At 52.9% G+C, this 20,688-nt stretch overlaps 1 protein-coding gene across 2 annotated transcripts; it reads left to right on the top strand.

The window, feature by feature from the left end:
- The first annotated feature begins 2,278 nt into the window (after positions 1–2,278).
- CPLANE2 (ciliogenesis and planar polarity effector 2) lies at positions 2,279–16,049 on the top strand. Of its 2 annotated transcripts, XR_006276341.1 has the most exons (7): positions 2,279–2,626; positions 5,282–5,447; positions 9,226–9,378; positions 11,275–11,399; positions 12,149–12,285; positions 14,391–14,712; positions 15,932–16,049. XR_006276341.1 is itself a non-coding variant. In XM_043499925.1 (6 exons), the coding sequence occupies exons 2-6, from the start codon at positions 5,342–5,344 to the stop codon at positions 14,650–14,652; spliced, it is 783 nt and encodes a 260-aa protein (XP_043355860.1). In that variant the 5' UTR covers positions 2,292–2,626; positions 5,282–5,341; the 3' UTR covers positions 14,653–15,509. The 2 variants fall into 2 exon arrangements, 1 of the variants encoding a protein (XP_043355860.1); XM_043499925.1 differs by lacking the exon at positions 15,932–16,049 and having other exon boundaries at positions 2,292–2,626; positions 14,391–15,509.
- The last annotated feature ends 4,639 nt before the right edge of the window (positions 16,050–20,688 follow it).

Below are 20,688 nucleotides of genomic sequence, written 5' to 3'. Positions count from 1 at the left end.
TTTTTCTTATTGGAGTGTCACTGTAGGGGGTCATGGGGGAGTGGCTGGGGCTGCATGCAGGCTTCTCAATAGGGTTGCTAACGTTCTACTGTACTCGCACAAAACCAAACACCTTTGCCCTGCCCCTGCTCACTCTATCCCCTCTGTCACTCGCTTTCCCCACCCTCACTCACTCATTCATTTTCACTGGGCTGGCTTGGGATTGGGTTGTGGGAGGGGGTGAGGGCTCTGGCTGGAGGTGTAGGCTCTGGGGTGGGGTCAGGGAAGACAGATTTGGGGTGCACGAGGGGGCTCTGGACTGGGGAATGGAGCTAAGGGGGTTTGGAGTATGGGGTGGGGGCTCTGGGCTGAGGCAGGAGGGGGTATGGGCTCTGGGCTGGGGGTGTGGGTTCTAGTGTGGGGCCAAAAATGAGGGGTTCAGGGTGTGGGAGGGGGCTGGGCCAGGGGATTGATGTGTGGGAGGATTGAGGGCTGGGGGTGCAGGCTCTAGTGTGGGGTTGGGGATGAGGGATTTGGGGCACAGGAGAGGTTCCAGGCTGGGGCTGAGGGGTTTGGAATGCAGGAAGGGGATCAGGACTGGAGCAGGGGCTTGGGGCATGGGGGTGCATGAGGGCTCTGGCTGGGCGTATAGGACTGGGGATGAGGGGTGCAGGAGGGTGCTTGGGGTGAGAGGTTTGGATCAGGGTTGGGGGTGCAGGCTCTGGGCAGTGCTTATCTCAAGCAGCTCTCAGAAGCAGCAGCATGTCCCTACTCCAGCTCCTACAACGAGGTGGAGCTAAGCTGCACTGCCCCGTCTGCAGGTGCTGCCCCTGCAGCTCCTATGGGCCATGGTTCCCAGGCAATGGGAGCTGCAGAGCCAGTGCCTGGGCCCGGGGCAGTGTGTGGAGCCCCCTGACTGCCCTTTCGCACAGGACCTGGACAGGGATTATGTCCCTGCTTCTGGGAGCTGTGCTGAGCCATGGCCCCTGCCTTAGGCCTGCTGCACGAGTAACCGGACTTTTAATGGCCCGGTCAGCAATGCTGATTGGAGCCACCAGGGTCCCTTTTCGACTGGAGGGTGCTGGTTGAAAACGTGATTCCTGCCAACCCTACTTTTAAAGAGGCAAAAATGGAGAGAAAAAGCATGTTGTGATATCCCTAATGCTAGTGCCTGCAGCGCTTTTGTTTGCCTCCAGGGCATGAGGTTCTGGGGCTTGCAGGGTGCAGGAGGGCAGATGAGGTGACCCAGCTCTTGCGCCATGGGCTCTCTGTTGTGCAGCACCCTCCACCTGGGGCTCCCCGGCCAGAGTGGGGTCCCTAAGCCCTGCTGTAACACACACACCAGGCAAACGTGCTGAATGTGCCAAGGCCAGGGGCCAGATGCAGGGCGTGGCTAGAGGGTGACCAATCCCTCGTGTGCACCCTTCTAGGCATCGGGTCTGAGAACAGCGAAAGTGCAAAGCTCTGGCCTCGTGCCATCACCTCCCTCGCCCGGCAGGGCCAACAGCCCGTGCACGGGGGGAGTTTCTTTGCAGAGATGTCAGCTGCACCCCGGGGCTGGAGAAACGGCCCCCGCTGGGGCAGGAGCTGCCAGGGCCCACAGGCTGCAGGCCGGTGCAGACGCAGGCAGCGCCCGGGGAGGGGAGGGGCGGGGCTGCCCTGCGCGCGGGGGCTCCTCGCGCCGTCCGGCCCCACGCGCTCCCAGCCGCGGCGGGACCCGTGCTCTGGAGCCCGCGCCGCCCTCGCGCATGCGCCGCTGCCGGGCTGGGGCAGGGCGCGGGAGCGCGCTCAGGGGGCGGGGCGAGGGCGTGCGCGCTGAGGTCACGCGGCGGCAGTGCCTGCAGGTGAGAGCGGCAGGCCCCGGCGGCGCCGGGCGCGCGCGCTCGGCGGTGCTCGCGGCGGGAACTAGGAGCCGCCCTGGCCAGGCCGGAGGCCCCCCGGGGCGGGGGCGGGGGGCCTTTGTCCCACGTCATAGTTGCTCCCCCTCCCCCACCCCAAGACCTGCCCCAGTTTCTCTGCCGCTGACTTGCTGTGTGACAAGGGCCCCTCCTTTCCCTGCTCCGTGACTCAGTTTCCCCATCTGCACCATGGGGCCTGGCAACGCCGACCAGCCCTCTCCCCTTTGCAAACCGCCCCCAGCTCCCCAGCAGAAGGCTGCTGTGTAATTGTGAGGGGGTGGCCCTGATACGTTACCAAGGGGCCCTGAGCTGTCCTCTGCCCCTGAGACGGAGACCAGCGGGGAAGGCGAACCGAGCCTGAGAAGCCCCCACAGCAGCTGCATGGAGTTTCCTCCCAAAGGAAGGAGGGGTGAATAACATTGGGGTAGTAAGAACTTTTATACAGCATGAGCCAGAGACGTTACCTGCGGGAAAACGATCATCACGTCAGTGGGTTAATAACAGGTCTTGTGTTTCAGCCTGAGGTGTCCAAGGCACTTTACATGCAGGGGAGAAACACTTCACCTACCACTGAAATGCATCCACATCTGGGGTGCAGCATGGCAGCTGTTTAACAGTGCACAGTAATGCTGCACAGTAGTATAGGATTGAATGTGAGGAGGAATCCTGTATCCAGACAAACCTACAGGAGGGATTTAAGGAGGCAGATTATAATTACCTAACCTGGAGTTTGGCCAGGATGCAAGTTAACGGGTAATTATTAGTTAAATTGGAGAAGATGGGGATTAATATGAGAACTGAGAGGTGGATAAGGAACTGGTTAAAGGAGAGACTACAGCAAGTTATACTGAAAGGGGAACTGTCAGGCTGGAGGGAAGTTACTAGTCAAGTTCCTCAGGGATCAGTCTTGGGACCAACCTTATTTAACATTTTCATTCATGACCTTGGCACAAAAAGTGGGAGTGTGCTAATAAAATTGGCATAGGACGCAAATTGGGAGGTATTGCCAATATGGAGGAGGACTGGAATATCATACAAGAAGATCTGGACAACCTTGAAAACTGGAGTAATAGAAATGGGATGAAATTTAATAGTGCAAAGTGCAAGGTCATGCGCTAGGGACTAACAAAATAATTTTTGCTATGAGCTGGGGACGTATCAGAAGCAACAAAGGAGGAGAAAGACTTGGGTATATTGGTTGATCACAGGATGACTATCGGCCACCAATGTGATGCAGCTGTGAAAAAGGCTAATGCAGTCCTATGTAGCATCAGGCGAGGTATTTCCAGTAGAGAAAGGGAAGTGTTAGTACCATCATACAAGGCACTGGTGAGACTTCATCTGGAATACCGTGTACAATTCTGGTCTCACATGTTTAAGAACGATGAATTCAAACTGGAACAGTGCAGAGAAGGGCGACTAGGATGATCCGAGGAATGGAAACCTACCTTATGAGGGGCGATTCAAAGACCTTGGCTTGTTTAGCCTAACCGAACGAAGGCTGAGGGGAGCTATGATTGCTCTCTATAAATACATCAGAGGGATAAATACCAGGGAGGGAGAGTCGTTATTTAAGTTAAGCGCTAATATGGACACAAGAACAAATGACTATAAACTGGCCATCAACAAGTTTAGGCTTGAAATTAAATGAAGGTTTCTAACCATCAGAGGAGTGAAGTTCTGGAATAACCTTCTAAGGGAAGCAGTGGGGGCAAATATACCTAACTGGCTTCAAGACTGAGCTTGATAAGTTTGTGGAGGGGATGGTAGGATGAGACTGCCTTTGATGGCATGTAGCCGAACTGCAACTGCTAGTAGCAAATATCTCCAACAGCTGGAGATGGGGGAAGCCAGCATTCGGTCTGTGCATGAAGAAGAATAGATCCCACACATCAGCAGGTCTAGGCCTGACTGTTTTCCATTGACTCTGTTGAATGTCTAGAAAATCAGTCCAGCAGCTGGCAGAGGAATAATTTATGCAGCTAACACATCTGTTCCCAGCTTGTTAGTTTCTTTGCTTTGATCAGTTGCCTTTTCCCTTAAGAAGGGGATCAAAGCTGTTCAGACATCTCCCTCCTTTTGAGAGGTGCATGTGAGGTTGGATATACAGCCTGTGCTAGTCCCGTGAGTGCTTGCAAAACCCTAGACAGGCCCCCAACTAACAATCGCATTTATTCATTGTTATGGCCTTTAGCAATACCACCTTGTGTTGTGGAATTTCCTCTCCACCTCAGGCCAAGGTGTGGAAGGGAGAGCTTCCAGGAACTCCCAGGAGCAGTAGGTGGCGGTGCTAGTGATTCACTGGTGGCATTATTCCCTTGGAATCGGTATGGCATCAGGGCTTTGGCATAGCATTCTGCTCCTGGACTAGCAGTACTGCGGCTGAAATGTTACAGCGCTGTCCTGAGCACTTGCCACCTTGAAGGATCCCCTGGCACTTTCCAGGAGTTACGCCCATTGTCCTGGCCAGATTCCAGCTAGGCTACAAGTAACTATGTTCTGCTCATCTAAACTCCCACAGCTTTCAACTGGACACGGCATTTGTCTTCATTTCTTGTCAGAAGCTGCTCTCCTGAGCTGTGTGCTGCTAAAAAGTCAGGAGCTAGCTAGAGAACTCAGCTCTTCCAAGCGGTCAGTCTAGCACCTGACACCAATGCTAAATGCTCCAAAAGAAATAGCATCTGTAAAACTGGGTGATTCCAGGGTTTCCCAGACTGTGAGTCCTGTTTGAGACAGAGCCCGTGTTTTTATGTATCCGTATTTAAATAAACACAAACAAAAGAATGACCTAGACCGCCTTGCCATCAGTCACAGATCTATAACAAAAGCCAGGCATCATCTCTGCTTTGGAAGCCTGGAGTCTGGAGAAATAATAATTATCCTGAGCTCTTACATAGCATGTGTTATCAGTAGAGCTCAATGCGTGTCACAAAGGAGATCAGGATCATTATCCCCATTTTATGGAAGGGGAAACTGAGGCACAGAAGGGCAAAGGACTCACCCAATGTTGATGGTGGGAGAGCTGGGAATACAATCCAGTTCTCCTGAGTGCCAGTCCAGTGGTTCGTCCACCAGGCTACTCTAACTCCCTTAGAGTATCTGGCAGCTGCTCGTTCTCTCTAAAATTAGCCCCATTATTATTTATTATTAATTGTCTATATTCCAGTAGCCTCTAAAGGTCCGTATTGAGATCAGGGTCCCTTTTTGCTGCACAGACACATAGTGAGAGACAGTCCCTGCCTCCACAGAGCTTACAGCCTAGACAAAGGGCGGGAGGGGAAACTGAGGCACTGAGAAGGAAATAATTTGCCCGCAGTCATAAATCAGATTAAACCTATTGTATTTTTGTTTTTTAGTAAATTTATTATCCACAGATTTAATTCCCTTCCCTTCTCTCTCTTTACACGGATTTTTTGACAATGGTCCAGTAGCAGACACTGACTCTCGCAGCCACCTGTCCAGAGATGGCAGTTTCCCCTGGATCTGTGATCGTCCCAGACTGGCACAAATCCCCAGAGGGCAAAGAGTACCTGGCCACAATCCTGCGGAAAAACAAGCGGAAATTCTTCGGTGAGTTCTCTCTGCACCCATCACCGCTGCAGGCCCTAGAGGCAGCTGGTGAGAAGAGACGACTCTATGGGACAAGATTAAGCCATAGTAATGGAGGGAAGTGGTGGGAATCAGGCTGCTAAGTGCCTTTGCTCCCCATTGAGGCTTTTAGTGGCCACCTATTTTGGTACCACTGGGGAAATAAAACTGTGAATTCAACAACGGATTATTTATAGACGTTATTGAATGGGCCTGGGGAGCAAGAGTTCTAGGCTCTGGGCTTCAATTTCCTCCTCGGTAAACTGGGAATATCATAAATATAAAGGGAGGGTAACCACCTTTCTGTATACAGTGCTATAAGATCCCTCCTGGCCAGAGGCAAAATCCTTTCACCTGTAAAGGGTTAAGAAGCTAAGGTAACCTCACTGGCACCTGATCCAAAATGACCAATGAGGGGACAAGATACTTTCAAATCTGGAGGGGGGGGGGAACAAAGGGTTCTGTCTGTCTGTGTGATGCTTTTGCCGGGAACAGATCAGAAATGCAAGCCTTCTAACTCCTGTTAAGTTACTAAGTAATCTAGCTAGAAAATGCATTAGATTTTCTTTTGTTTAATGGCTGGTAAAATAAGCTGTGCTGGAGGGAATGTATATTCCTGTTTTTGTGTCTTTTTGTAACTTAAGGTTTTGCGTAGAGGGATTCTCTAAGTTTTGAATCTGATTACCCTGTAAGGTATTTACCATCCTGATTTTACAGAGGTGATTCTTTTACCTTTTCTTTAATTAAAATTCTTCTTTTAAGAACCTGATTGATTTTTCACTGTTCTTAAGATCCAAGGGTTTGGGTCTGTGTTCACCTGTACCAATTGGTGAGGATTCTTATCAAGCCTTCCCCAGGAAAGGGGGTGTAGGGCTTGGGGGGATATTTTGGGGGAAGACATCTCCAAGTGGGCTCTTTCCCTGTTCTTTGTTTAACATGCTTGGTGGTGGCAGCATTCTGTTCAAGGACAAGGCAAAGTTTGTACCTTGGGGAAGTTTTGAACCTAAGCTGGTAAGAATAAGCTTAGGGGGTCTTTCATGCAGGTCCCCACATCTGTATCCTAGAGTTCAGAGTGGGGAAGGAACCTTGACAGGGGATAATAAGGGTTAATTCAGTACTGTTTGCAGTGTGCTTTGAGATCCTTAAATGGACGGGCAAAGTGTTACTTGCCGCATGCCCATTCAGACCCATAGCATCTGTGTCATAAGACGTCATGGGATAAGAGGGAAGGTCCTCTTATGGATCAGTAACTGGTTAGAAAATAGGAATCAAAGGGTAGGAATAAATAGTCAGTTTTCAGAATGGAGAGAGGTAAATAGTGGTGTCCCCCAGGAGTCTGTACTGGGACCACTGATGTTCAACATATTCACAAATGATCTGGGAAAAGGGGTACACAGTGAGGTAGCAAAATTTGCAGATGATACAAATTACTTAAGATAGTTACAGACTGCGAAGAGTTACAAAGGGATCTCACAAAACTGGGTGACTGGGCAACAAAGTGGCAGATGAAATTCAATGTTGATAAATGCAACGAAATGCACATTGGAAAACATCATCCCAACTATACATACAGAATGCTCGGGTCTAAATTAGCTGTTCCCACTCAGGAAAGAGATCTTGGAGTCATCGTGGAGAGTTCTCTGAAAACATCCGCTCAATGTGCAGCGGCAGTTAGACAAGCAAACAGAATATTGTGAATCATTAAGAAAGGGATAACTCAGGGATGGGCAAACTATGGCCCGTGGGGTGGATCCGGCCCGCGGGATTGCCACCCCTGTGGCGCTGCAGGCCCTGCGTCGCTCCTGGAAGCGGCTGGCACCGTGTCCCTGCAGCCCCTGGGGGAGGGGGAGGCAGAGGGCTCCGTTTGCGGCCCTCGCCTGCAAGCACCACCCCCCACAGCTCCCTTTGGCCGGGAACAGGGAACTGCGGCTAGTGGGAGCTTCGGGGGAGGTACCCACAGGCGAGGGCAGCGCGCGGAGCCCTCTGCCCCCCTGCCTCTCCCAGGGGCCGCAAGGACATGAAGCCAGCCGCTTCCGGGAGTGGCGTGGCGCAGCACGGAGCAGGACCAGGGCAGGCAGGCAGCCTGCCTGAGCCCCGCTGCGCGCTGCTGCCCCTCCAAAGCCACTCCAGGTAAGTGGTGCCAGGCTGGAGCCTGCACTCTGAACCCCTCCTGCACCCCGCACCCCAACCCCCTGCCCTGAGCCCCCTGTTGCACTACTCCCTGCACCCCTCCCTTGAGCCCCCTCCCACACTCCGCACCCCCTCCTCCACCCCAACACCTGCCCTGAGCCCCCTCATACACCTCGCAACCCCTCCTCCGCCCCAAGCCCTTGCCCTTCGCCCCTTCCTGCACACCACACCTGCACCCCAACCCCCTGCCCCAGCCCTACATTCATGGCCCTGCATGCAATTTCCCCACCCAGATGTGGCCCTCAGGCCAAAAAGTTTACCCATCCCTGGGATAGATAATAAAACAGTAAATATCATAATGCACTATATAAATCCATGGTACAGCCACACCTTGAATGCTGCATGCATATCTGGTCACCCAATCTCAAAAAAATATATTAGAATTGGAAAAGGTACAGAGAAAGGAAACAAAAACGATTAGGGGTGTGGAACAACTTCCGTATGAGGAGAGATTAATAAGGCTGGGACTTTTCAGCTTGGAAAAGCGACGACTCAGGAAGGATATGATAGAGTTTTATAAAATCTTGACTGGTGTGGAGAAACTGAATTATGAAATGTTATTTCCTCCTTCACATAAGACAAGAACCAGAAGTCGCTCATTGAAATTACTAAGTAGCACATTTAAAAGAAGCAAAAGAAAGTACTTCTTCACCTAATGGACAGTCAACCTGTGGAAATCGTTGCCTGGGGATGTTGTGAAGGCCAAAACTATAACAGGGTTCAAAAAAGAACTAGATAAGTTAATGGAGGATAGGTCCATCAATGGCTATTAGCCAGGATGGGCTGGGCTGGTGTCCCTAGCCTCTGTTTGCCAGTAGCTGGGAATGGGCAACAGGAGATGGATCATTTGATGATTTCCTGTTCTGTTCTTTCCTTCTGGGGCACCTGGCATTGGCCCCTGTCGGAAGACAGGATACTGGGCTAGATGGACCTTGGCTCTGACCCAATCTGGCCATTCTTATGTTGTGTTCTTATGTGTGAAGAGCCCACTGTTCGGTCTCACAGTTTCCAGCTCCAGCTGCTAGACCTTGTTGCCTCCATGCATGTTGTGTTCCCCCGACGCTTTACATAGTTAGATACGAGACAGGACACGGTATATCCAGGGGCTGGAAGCTAAAGCCAGACAATCGCAAACTAGAAATACAGTGCAGTTTTGTAACAGGGAGGAAGGTCACTAATCATTGGCAGAACATACGTAGGGATGGGATACAGTCTCCATCCTTGGTAGGCCTGTAAATTCAACCTGGATGTCTTCTGGAAAGATACGCTCCAGATCAAGCAGAAGTTCTGTGCTTGATGCAGGGCTCACTGGCTGAAATTCTCTGGCCTGCGTCATACACGAGCTCAGATGAGATGATCATAATGGGGCCTTCTGGACTTCTGTGGATCTATAAAGGATAGAAAATGGGTCATTCTGGGATAAATTAAAACCCAGCCAACTTGGGGTGCGTGGAGAGATTGATCCCTTAACCGGGGGCTGGGAGAGCTGCAAACAAAACTGCTTCTTGTGGAAGTTGGGTGGGGAATGTAGGGCCAAGAGACATTGACGAGTGCTGTTGTTTCATTCCAGGGCTGATTGAAAGGCCAGTGCTCCCCCCGCAGATGGCTGCCGACACTGCCAGCTATAAGATTTTTGTCTCTGGGAAAAGCGGCGTGGGTAAAACTGCAATGGTGGCCAAGCTGGCTGGCCTGGAGGTGCCCAGTGCGCATCATGAAACAACAGGTGATTGGTTGGAGGGCGGCAAAGGGCCATTGACAGGGAGTGAGACTGTCCCTCAACCTTCCTAGCACGGGGGAGAAGCAAGACAGGATGGGGGATTGTTTTTTTGGGAGGCAGCACTTTCCTGGGAACTGCTGGTGAGATCACTAGCAGCAGGACATCTTGCTCTAAGCCAAGAGATGACTTAGAGGCAGCCATAGAGGATAGGGAGCCAGAAAGGATTTCCTTACCCATCCTGGGTCAGCCCCATGCTGGTCTGCTATGAGCCATGTCCCTGCTGTCAGTGACCTGCCTATCTACTGCTTTCCAGCTCCTCTGTTTGGATTGCAGTGTAACAGAATTGAGTGGTGTCCCTTTAACTTGCTTGGGAGCCCTCCGTCTTCTATTGCAGAAGCCACCAGAACCTAACAGAGCCCCGGTGTATCTATGGAGCTAGGCCTTGTGTGTTTCTAGCTCGTTAACGTGGTTATTTGAAACCCAGCTGGGTTTGGGTCGTTTCCTCCTGTTTCTGCTGTTGTGTCGAGAGCATAGGCACAACGGGGATGGGTGAGGAGGACAGGTCTCCCTCCATCTCAGCAGGTGGCTGGAACAGAGCAGCGGCTTGGAGCTAAGGGAAGAAAACCTTCAAGCAAAGGAGCAGGAAGGAGTTCTTTCCAATGCAAGCGACTGGCCCGTGAGATAGACCCACTGCAAGTGAGAAGTCGGGGCAGTAGCACTGCAGGGACCCTGGAACTGGCTGCAGGTGGTAATAGGGCCAACTTCAGGGGTCAGCCGGATTCCAGATGCCCTTTGCCTCATTGTCCTCTTCCTCCTACTCCCCAAAACAGACACAATGCTTTCTCAAAAAGAAAAGGAGTACCTAGTGAGCTACAGCTCACTCTTATGCTCTAATAAATTTGTTAGTCTCTAAGGTGCCACGGGTACTCCTTTTCTTTTTGCGAATGCAGACTAACACGGCTGCTACTCTGAAACCTGTCACAATGCTTTCTGTTAAGCATCCAGACCTGTGTGCAGTGGTTTCCCCCAGAGGCTCATAGCACACAAGTACTTTGTGGACAGGGCAACTTCTGTAGAATAACACAACAAGCCAAAGCCGTGGGACGGTATTTTGTGACTAGAGGAGACCTGGGGCCTCAAGACTCTGGCTTCTGTTCAGAATTCTGCCACCATGTGACATTGGACAAATCGTCTTATTTGTCCTGGGCCTTCATTTCCCCTTCTGTGAAACAGAAATCCTAACCCTTTCCTGGCGGGAACGTGAGGGCCATGATGAGGTGAGTAGAACAGCAGTTGGTTGCTGGGTGTGTACGTGCAGCGTTGTTATTCTTTGGGCATCTACGTGAGCAGTGTCGTTATTCGTTGCACTGTGTCATTCTCCTGGGTCAGCCACAGACTCTCTCCCTGAAAACTGTTTGTTCTTAAACATCTTTTAAAGGCTGGCGAGTTTGGCCAATGATGGGATGTTCCCCGTGTTACAAGTGGGGAAATTGAGGCACAGGATGAGGCTGGGACTTGCCCAAGAACACGCAGCAAACTAATGGCACGGAGAGAAATAGAACCCAGGTCTAGTGACAGATCAGAGATCTGTCCATGGCCTTCGCTGCTGCCTTAGGATGGCTGCCATGCCCACTATTCGAAGAGCGTAGCAGATATCAATTGATAAAACCTCAAAATGTCCCTGTGAGGTTGGTATGTGTCAGATCTGTTTCACAAATTGGGAGACAGGCCCAGAGATTATGAAGCCCAAGGTCACAAGGGGTCATTGGCAGAGTCAGGATTAGATGCCATGTCTCCTGTGCACTGGCCACTGAATACGTGATTCCCTCCAAGCCCCGAGAAAGGGCTCTGGGTGCCCTTAGGGAGCTTGGAAGCTAAAAGCAGCGGGCGATCTCGTTTCAGGGATCCAGACGACGACGGTATATTGGCCAGCCAAGCTGAGGGACAGTGGCAGGGCGCTCATCTTCAGGTTCCACTTCTGGGACTGCGGAGAAGCAGCTCTAAAGAAATTTGATCACATCCTACCTGTGAGTCAGCCCCGGGGTTGGGGAAGCTGTCATGACCTGCTGTCTCCCTGGGAGCTGAGACTGACTCAAAACACAGAACTTGGGTCTGGATTTCGGCCTCCCAAAGCTCGGGGCATGTTCAGAACTGGGCTGGAGGGTTAAACCTATCTCCACCAGCAGGTGTTAAACACCCTTGTGGATGCTATAAACTGCACCCCATGTACATCGCAGCAAAACCACTGGGGAGGAATGGGTCTCTTAAAGGAATAAACGGCCCATGTCAGGAGAGAGAGCATGGGCTGTTGGCACAGCCTGCATGGTAAGGGGTAAAGCTGAGGGTTCACAGAAGAACTAGATACCCCCTCCCCTCTCCTTTGTCTCACTGCGGGGTGGGTCTGTATGGCACAAAGCCTGCCAGCTTGGCTCCAGAAGGAAATGTCTCTGAAACTTGTTGGGCCTGATTCTCATTTACATTTTATGCCCCTCTGGCCTCGGTGCAAATGAGAGTCAGGCCTGCTCATGTCAGGCACACCTTGCTGGGCCAGTGCTAGCCAGGACTGATGCTGGTTGACCTTTCGCACATGGGGGAACTCAGGCACGGCAGGAGGAAATGACTCGTTTCAGATCACACAGGTGTCAGTGGCAGTCAGGAATGGAACACAGATGTGTCTGCCAATCTGGGGTTAAGGCTGCTAATCAGTCACTCCCTGCACCGGCTGGGACGAGCTGTGTGCACCCTGGCTGACATCCACAGTGTCACTCCCTTCTAGGCCTGCAAGGAGAAGGCAGATGGCATCCTCTTCCTTTTTTCTTTCACCGACCGCTCATCCTTCGACGACCTCCCCAGCCAGATCTCCCGCGTCACGGAGGGATCTGAAAACCTCGTCAAAATAGTGATTGGCGCCAAGTATCCTTGACTTGCTGGCTCCACTCCACCCTGTCGATTGCTTCTAGCTCTAGTGACACCGACTGCTGGGGTTTCCCAGCATGGCACCCTCATGCGCCTCACACTGCAGTGGAAGCTCCTGGCCTGCTTGGGGTGGGGGTTAGCTAGACGCAGGCAGGTCTGTTTGCTTTCTGTGATGCTGCAGAGGAAGCTGAGAATTTTTAGCATGTGCACAGGAGTTACGCCTTCAAATCCCTGTGCAGGCAGGAACTGGTCCTAACAGGCACCTGTTAGGAGGGTCAGTATCATTAGCTCTGCTTCACAGATGGGGAAACTGAGGCTTGGAGCAGCACAGGGACTGGCCCAAAGCTACACAGGGAGCCAGTGGCAGATCTGGGAATAGAACCCAGGAGTTTGGTTGGAGGGCACTCACTGACATGTCTCCTTCGTTCTTACTGCACTAGTAAGGCCAGGGCTCAGAAACAGGCAGTATGTACCCACACCCTGTACCTGCGCCTCTCTGAAGCTGCTGTCTTGTTCTGCAGAATCTCCGCTTCCATTAGAAGCGGGGTGGTGGGGGGAAGTGGCATCAGTAGGTTGTGATTAAAGCCTCAAAAACATGAGCGGAGCGTCACCGGTGTAGGTCTGAGTCTGCAGAGCGCCTGGGGCAGTCGCTCGGAGAGGTGTGAACTGTGCTGTTCGTCTCACCAGTGCTAACTGGGGTAGATTCTGCTTATTGGCAACCCCTTGGTTGCTGGTGAGAATTGTCCAGCAGTGCTGATGCGTGGAAAGCAGGTTTGTGAGGCAGCAGCCAGGGAAGGAAGAACTGGGAGGGGCTTGTTCTGACTGCAGTGCCTGCCTGTGGGTGGGGCAGCTGTAGGGAGCAGGAGGCTGCAGCCCAAGTGCTGGACATTTCTGTGGGAGCGGGGATGCTGGGGCCCACGGAGCTGCATGCCCGTACCTCTCCCTGTGCTCTCCAGGGGTTGGGACTCAGCACGTCCCCTTCCCGGGAGCTGCCTGAGGTAAGCGTTACCTGGAGCCCGCACCCCTGCCCCACCCCTGAGCCCCCTCCTGCACTCCATACCCCTTGGCCGGAGCCCCCTCCTGCACCCCAAATCCCTTATCTCGAACCCCATCCCAGAGCCCACACCCCCAGCCAGAGCACTTACCTCTCCGTACCCCATCCCCCTGCCCCAGCCCAGAGCCCTCTTCCGCACTCTGAACCCCCCATTTATGGCCCCAGCCCGGAGCCTGCACTCCCAGCCAGAGCCCTCACCCCTTCGTGCACTCCAACCCCCTGCCCCAGCCCAGTGAAAATGAGCAAGTGAGCAAGGATGGTAGAGAGTAAGCGATGGAGGGAGGGGGGATGGAATGAGTGGAGGGTGGGGCCTTGGAGAAGGGGCAGGGTCTCTGGGCAGGGGTAGGACAAAGGTGTTCAGTTTTCTGCAATTAGAAAGTTGGCAACCCTATGCATAGCCCATGGGCGTAGTCAGACCTCCCAAGGGAGAACCAAGCTCCAGGAGCTCAGTGGCGCTGGGGAACACGCATGATCCTATGTAGAGCAACTGCCTGGTCTTCTGTGGGTGGCATCTCATCAGCCACTCACATGGGCAAGACTCATCTTGTAGGCGGAGCTTGGAAGAGCACCTCCATCTTTTCCCCCTTCGATGGGACCCCGCAGTCAGGCTGTTGGAGGATGACGAGGGTGGGTGTGACTGGGGTCCCGTGGGGCAGAGTCCCTGGTTCTGTCTCAGGTTTCCTGTAGCACCCATCACACCAATCGCAGACCTGTACAGCCACATGCAGCTCTCATGCACTGCCTGGGTGTGGGTGGCACTCGTGGCAAGCAGAGAGCTGGGCAAATGGGCCCCATGCTGCCAGGAGCCTTTCCCCTTGTCCAAGCAGCCAGCAGGGAGGATGGCGAGAGAGGAAGGACTCATGTGCCACCTCCTCCCATCAGGAAGGGGGGATATTGGGCCCAATCTAGACTTGGTGGTGACCCCAGGCTGGAACGTGGCCCATTGTGTTGGGTGGAGCCATGCAGTGGTTGTGTGATGACCCGGTGGTGCACTGTGCGGGCGCCCTGTGCCATGATGAGTGCTGCCTCCTTGACGGTGCCCTCCCAGGTTCGACCAGTTCATGCACACCGACGTCACAGAGCGGGAACTGGCCGAGTTCCAGCGAGCCTGGCGCCTGCCCGTGCTGCGGATGAAGAGCGTGAACGGGCCCCGGCTGGCCGACGGGCAGACGCTGGACGGCCGTGCTGGGCTGGCGCATGTGGCACATGTGCTGAACGGGCTGGCAGAGCACCTCTGGTACCAGGACCAAGTGATGGCTGGCCTCATCCCAGCACTGCAGCCTGGCACAGAGGAGACATCCCTGTGCTGAAAATCAACTCCCCTAAAATTCCGAATGCAGCCGGCAGGTGGAGCCAGAGGCCTTTCAAAGGCTGGTCTGCTGCAGCCAGGTAAGGACCAGCTCTGGCCTCCAGATCTGGGAGCCCCCGGCCCCCACTGGCTCTCGCATCACAGAGGTGCCCTGCTCGGCACTGCCATCACGCAAACCTGCGGCCAACTTGATCTGGGGACCTTTGTTTCTGGGAGCCCTGCCCTGAGACAGGACAGGCCCGATTTCCAGAGGAGCTAAACACCCCCAGCTGATACTGACATGACTTGAGATCAGAGCCCCGCAGCCCCCAGCCTCTCATGGCGAGTACCCAAAACCACTGACCACTTCTGGCTTTAGCTTTGATCTGAGCCAGTCCAGAAGAGCTCCAGCCTGCATGCTCCTTCCTCCGTCCCTGTAGCTAACCAGGATGGCAGCAGCATCCCGGGCGACAGACCACAGGAGCCCCTTGAGGCTGGCACTAGAGGAAGCACTTTCTGAAGCGTTGTTTGGGGCTGGGGAGTTTTGCAGCTCTGGGGTAGGGCGTGCCCCAGCATTGGAGTGCCAAGGCAACAAGAGAAGCTGGGTGGATCATAGCCCACTGTGTATTTGGACGTGGCATTGCTAAATGTATCATTCGGCTGCACGCACTTTTGAAGCTCCCATCACCTTAGTATCTGGGCTGTCTCAGGGCTCAGAGGAGCTCGTCAAGGTTATTAGACATTGATAGCGCCTGTCATAGAATCATAGAATCTCAGGGTTGGAAGGGACCTCAGGAGGTATCTAGTCCAACTCCCCGCTCAAAGCAGGACCAACCCCAACTAAATCATCCCAGCCAGGGCTTTGTTAAGCCGGGCCTTGTCAAGCCAGGCCTGTCTGTGGATTGAATTGAATTTTATCCGCTGGGGGGAAGACGGGGGGGGGGGGGGTTAGCCTGCGCTGGCTCTGCCTGTGGCATGGAGGTGTCGGGTTGCAGTCCCATGTGGGACTTGAGGTGATACTCTGCCCCCTGCTTGTGCTGATCACAGGAGAGCTGGCATCATCGGGTGCTGTGGCCTGGCAGGAAGCTGGGCTGACAGCCCTGGGGGGGGCCAGCTGTGACACAAGACACTCTGCTTCAGGGGACAAAATGGAGCCCTGCCCTCAGTGGAGCTGTCAGTAACTGTCAGGCCCTGAAAACTGAGGCTCACAAAATTAGTGGCTGGGTTTGACAACATGGGCCCATGTGCTAGCCAGGAGCCCAGCACTCAGCAAAGCCAGTGCTCATGATGTTGTCCTGCAGGAATATCCCACCCTGTCCCCAGCCGCACCTCTCCGCCCAGCGAAGGGGAGCACGGGTTGGGTTCTACGGATCAACGATTGTATCCTAAAGGTGGCACTTCAGGAGCAGCCACTCAAGATCGACTAAAAGAAAAGGAGTACTTGTGGCACCTTAGAGACTAACAAATTTATTAGAGCATAAGCTTTCGTGAGCTACAGCTCACTTCAAGTGAGCTGTAGCTCACGAAAGCTTATGCTCTAATAAATTTGTTAGTCTCTAAGGTGCCACAAGTACTCCTTTTCTTTTTGCGAATACAGACTAACACGGCTGCTACTCTGAAACTCAAGATCGACTCTTTCCTTGTCACACTGACCCCTCCGGCCTATGACCCCTGTCCCTGGGCCGATGTAGTAATAGGATTTTATGTTTGTATTTTGTATAATTGTAAATAAAGGATAAAGGGTAATAATGTAGCATGTATTAAATGTATTGTGTATGATTTCACCATATGCTGCCAGCCACCCTTTCTGAATGCAGAAAGGAATGGCCTAATGGGCCATTGGTAAAGATGCATCAGCCAGAATCTGTATCTGAGCTGATTTCAAGGCAGTAACAGACCTTTTAGGGTCACCACTTTGTTGTAGGTTTAGTATTTTAAAATAAGTACAAGAATGCAATGATTGTTTTCTCTTTCATTGCTGTTTGATGTTTCTGTTCAAATGCTCTGTGTAAATCAATTCTGTGTTGTGTGTGAGTGAGGAATGTGTGTGTTAAGAGGTAAGTGTGAAGGCCATCGCTGGACCAGATGTTCTAGGGAGGAACTGAAGAGGTTGCAACATACCCCTATTGAAATGTCAGAGGAAGGCAGATTGACGACTCTAAAGTGGCACCTATTAATGGGGGCAAGATAGCTGTGATCAAACCAGCCTGGGGTAACTCCCTGAGAGACTTGATGAAAGAACAAGATAAAGGATGAGGAGGACAATTTAAGAAAACAAGCACTCGTCAAACAACAACTGAATACCGCATGACAGTGCAAATCTCATTGGTCCCAATGAAGGAAAATCACTATATAAACAGGGGGCCTTGCCATGAAACTTAGGGTTCGTCCTGCTAAGACTTCCCCGGAGCATCGTGTTGCGACTGACAGAACCCGGCTCCTCCCTACCCGTGATCAACCTAGCTGACCACTAGATTGATCTGCACTCTGGACTGGTAACTGAAACATCGAATGGCAGGACAGATAGAGAGAGAGAGGGTGTGTGATTCAATGCATATGCTAATTGTATCTTCAGTAAACGTGGCGTATTGCCTTTTCCCCTGAAAAAGATCCCGTGCGCTTCTTATAAGCATAACACCCATGCTTCAGTTTACAGGGCACCTTCTACACATCTCATGTCGCTGTGCAGTCGGACAGTGCACACCATGGCCAGCCAAGGGTTCCTCACATTGGTGAGGAGAGGCCTGTGAGGGAGGAGAGGTGACGTTAAGGGGGCAGAGTGAAGGTGGCATCTGTTGCTCTTACAACCACCCAGTTTGGCTGCAGAGTTCACCAACCCCATGAGCCCTGGGGCAAAGGTGGTAAAGTCCCCAGGCTCTGAGTGAGGGCTCGGGAATAGCAGACGAGGCTGGGGGAAGCATTTGGAAGTTATCAGAAATCGTTCAAAGCCCTCGGCCTCACCTGAGGCGAGGGAATAAAACAGACGGTGCCTCTACCCTAAGCTACTTTAGAGAGACAGCTTCTCAACAGAAGAGAGATGGCTTTTCAGAGAGGGAAATGCACACTGGTTTCCAGTCCCAGATCTTAGAAAGCTCATGTAATTAACCTCAAAATATTCACCCACCTCCCTGGCTAAGGATCACACACGTGGCACTCCAGGGAAGAATTATTGTGGGGGCTGGGAATGGAAGGCAAGTTACAACTTTACCTGTGGAATTGCTAATGTGTGTGTGAGCTTCCTGTGGGGGAGGGAATGAGTGTGGTGTGGAATTGGGGGTAAATGATCACTTGAGTCGGACCCAGAGTTCCCTTCCAGGATTGCTCCAAATACAGACAGACACCAGATGGCTCAAGAAGCGGGGGCGGCTTTCACGGAACGTGTTGGGGATCACGTTATGCTGACTGTCACCCAAACTCGCAGATCCGCGGCTGGCTTGTGCTAGGAAACATGCACGGCTCATTTCAGCTCCTGGCCAATGGTGGTGTCCAGGGGCACTGGAACCATGTGTATCATGGGGGGGGGGCTGAGAGCCACTGACCCAAACTGTAAACCCTGCCTATGATGGAGACCACTTTAAGCCAGAGGGTGCGGAAGCTCCCCTAGTTCCAGCACTTATGGCGGTGTCTCATGTGCGCTTGCCCCCACCTCGCCCCTCTGATCACATTCCTCTTCTGAGTGCAGGCTTCCTAGCTACCAGAAAAGGGTTCCAACAGCCAGGGGGCACTTCCTGGGGCGCTTTATTCAGCAAAGAAGATTTTAGGAAGTAAGTGAGATTGACAACCAACCCATCGGAGTCGTGTCTAGATGGTCTCGTCTATAGGGAGTGAGGGGAAAAGCCACTTAGATCTACTGAATCCACTGCATGGCTCCCTGGGATTTTTATTCTAATATCCCCTGGAGGGCCCCATTGAAATCAGGTCTCCCGTGTGCTGGGTGCTGCATGGACACATGGCAAGACAGTCCCTGCCCCAAGGAGCTTACAGTCTAAATAGACAAGACAGACAAAGAGTGGAAGGGGAAACTGAGGCATGGAGCAGTGAAGTGATGTGGCCAAGGGTTCAATTCCCTGTTCTGTAGGACTTCGGGCAAGTCACTTCTGCCCTGACCCAAGGTATTTAGGTGCCTAACTCCCTTTGGAATCCCTTTGGGGCTCTGCCCTTAGTTTCCCTGGGCCTCAGCTCCCCATCTGTACAGTAGGGATAACAGCCCTGCCCTGCTGTATGGGGTGCGTGTGTGTGTGTTTGAGATCCAGTTAAGGTTGTGGGGGCTCAGATGCTCTGGTGCTGAGGGGCTGCTAAGGACCTACAGAAAGGTCCTTATTGTACAGATGGGCCCAGAGAGATTACGTCTCACAGGGAATTGAGCACTAACCACTAGGCCATCTTCCCTCTCCTTGGACTAGGGGGTTTGATTCCCCCTCTTGTTTCTTCAGCTTGGCTGTTGGGGGGAAGGGGGAGCTCCACCCAGAGGGGATGAGGCAGAACAGAGCATTGGGGAGGCAGGTTGGACAGGCCAGTTTGAGGGGACGGGAAAGCCCCAGAATGACCTTGCTGGGGAGGTTTCGCTCTGACGTCTGCCCCTCAGCCCCACTTCTACTCTGGGGTCACAGCCACAGCCCCTTGGCGTGCAGCACTGCACTAGGATCCAGAGACAGATGCACTGTATGGAAACTGCACTGGCAGTAATGCCCTCACCCCGCCACTATCTCCACCACACCCTCCACTCCCTACAGCAGCTGGCAGGAGAGAATCAGTGCAGGCCCAGGGCCTCTTCCTGTGAGAGAAACACGAGCATCTTTCTCAGCGTGTCTCCACCGGCCTGGAGATCTACGCTGTCCTGTATCGGAGACAGGCTGGGGGCTGTCACGGCGTGGAGAGCTGAGGATGGAGGCCGAGACCTTTGTTGTGTCCTGGTTTTCTGGGACCATGATGAGAGGCAGACAAGGAAGATCCCTCCACCCAGGAGTCTTTGCTGAGAGTTGGAGCCAAGCTCAAGCTAACCTCTGTAAAGGTTGGGAACGCTCAAATGCTGGGGTGTGTCAGTGGCCACCATCAAGCAGGTCTTTGATCCAAAGACCATCACAGGCCTGGTTAAAGCCGTTGTGTGCACTAAATACCCTTCTCTCAGGCAAAATAGGAGGAGCAATTAAATGCCCTGTTATGGAGTGATAATTAGAAGTAATAGGAGGCTACTGCCCAAGGCACTGGATTGCATGGCAAAGCCTGAGCAGGGTTAAGCCATGTGGTCTGAGGGGCTTCCCTGGGCCTGGTGCGAATGCAGTTGCTGGGGCATCGCTTGGCAAGCTGTGTGCGCGAGTAAGGTGAGAAATCTGGCAGACAGTAAGAGAAGCAGTCCTGAGTGTGGCCTGGAGAGGGAGCAGAGAGACAGCACTCCTTGAGCACAGAACTGATTGAGGGGGCAGACTTGGGGCTTTCCGAGCAAAGGTCCTGCCTGTGTCCAAGGGAGAAGGACTGGCTGGACGTTCTGTGTAAATAAACAGGATTTCACCAAAGCAATACCTGACCCGTATCGTCCATTTCTCCTGCTAACGGAAACAGCAAGGACCTGGATGTTCACTACCTGCTCAGTGCAAAAGGGGCAACAGCTTCCATTCCCAGACTTCTGTTTTCTCAGACACCTCTGACCTGCCAGTTTGTGGCCAGCACTGGTCATAGCAGCCCCCTGGACTCCCATTCCTCAAGAGAGACTCTAGGAGCAGGATTTCCAGCCCACGGAGCATGCTGGAGAGATTTGGACGAGACATGTGGGGCAGGGCTGGCTTTGTAGTGAAACAGGGAGCTAGGGGCTCCTGGTTCTGTTTCCAGCTCTGCTGCTGACTTGCTGTCTGAATGTGGGCAAGCCACATCCCCTCTCTGTGCCTCAGTTTCCCCATCTGTAAACAGGGACTGATGTTCTGTGTTTCCCATGAGGGCTGGCAGCTCTTTATGATCATGTGTGTAAAGGGCTTTCTCTGAGTACTGGAAGGGCTGATCCATGGGCAGCAGGATCTGAACTGAACCTATGCTCCAGATCGCCACGATGGGGAGGGGGGGGATC

This window comes from Dermochelys coriacea, chromosome 18 (genome assembly GCF_009764565.3).
Source record: "Dermochelys coriacea isolate rDerCor1 chromosome 18, rDerCor1.pri.v4, whole genome shotgun sequence".
Classification (NCBI taxonomy): Eukaryota; Metazoa; Chordata; order Testudines; family Dermochelyidae; genus Dermochelys; species Dermochelys coriacea.
Note: the sequence above shows the minus strand (reverse complement) of the source record. Positions and strands in the feature narration are given on the sequence as shown.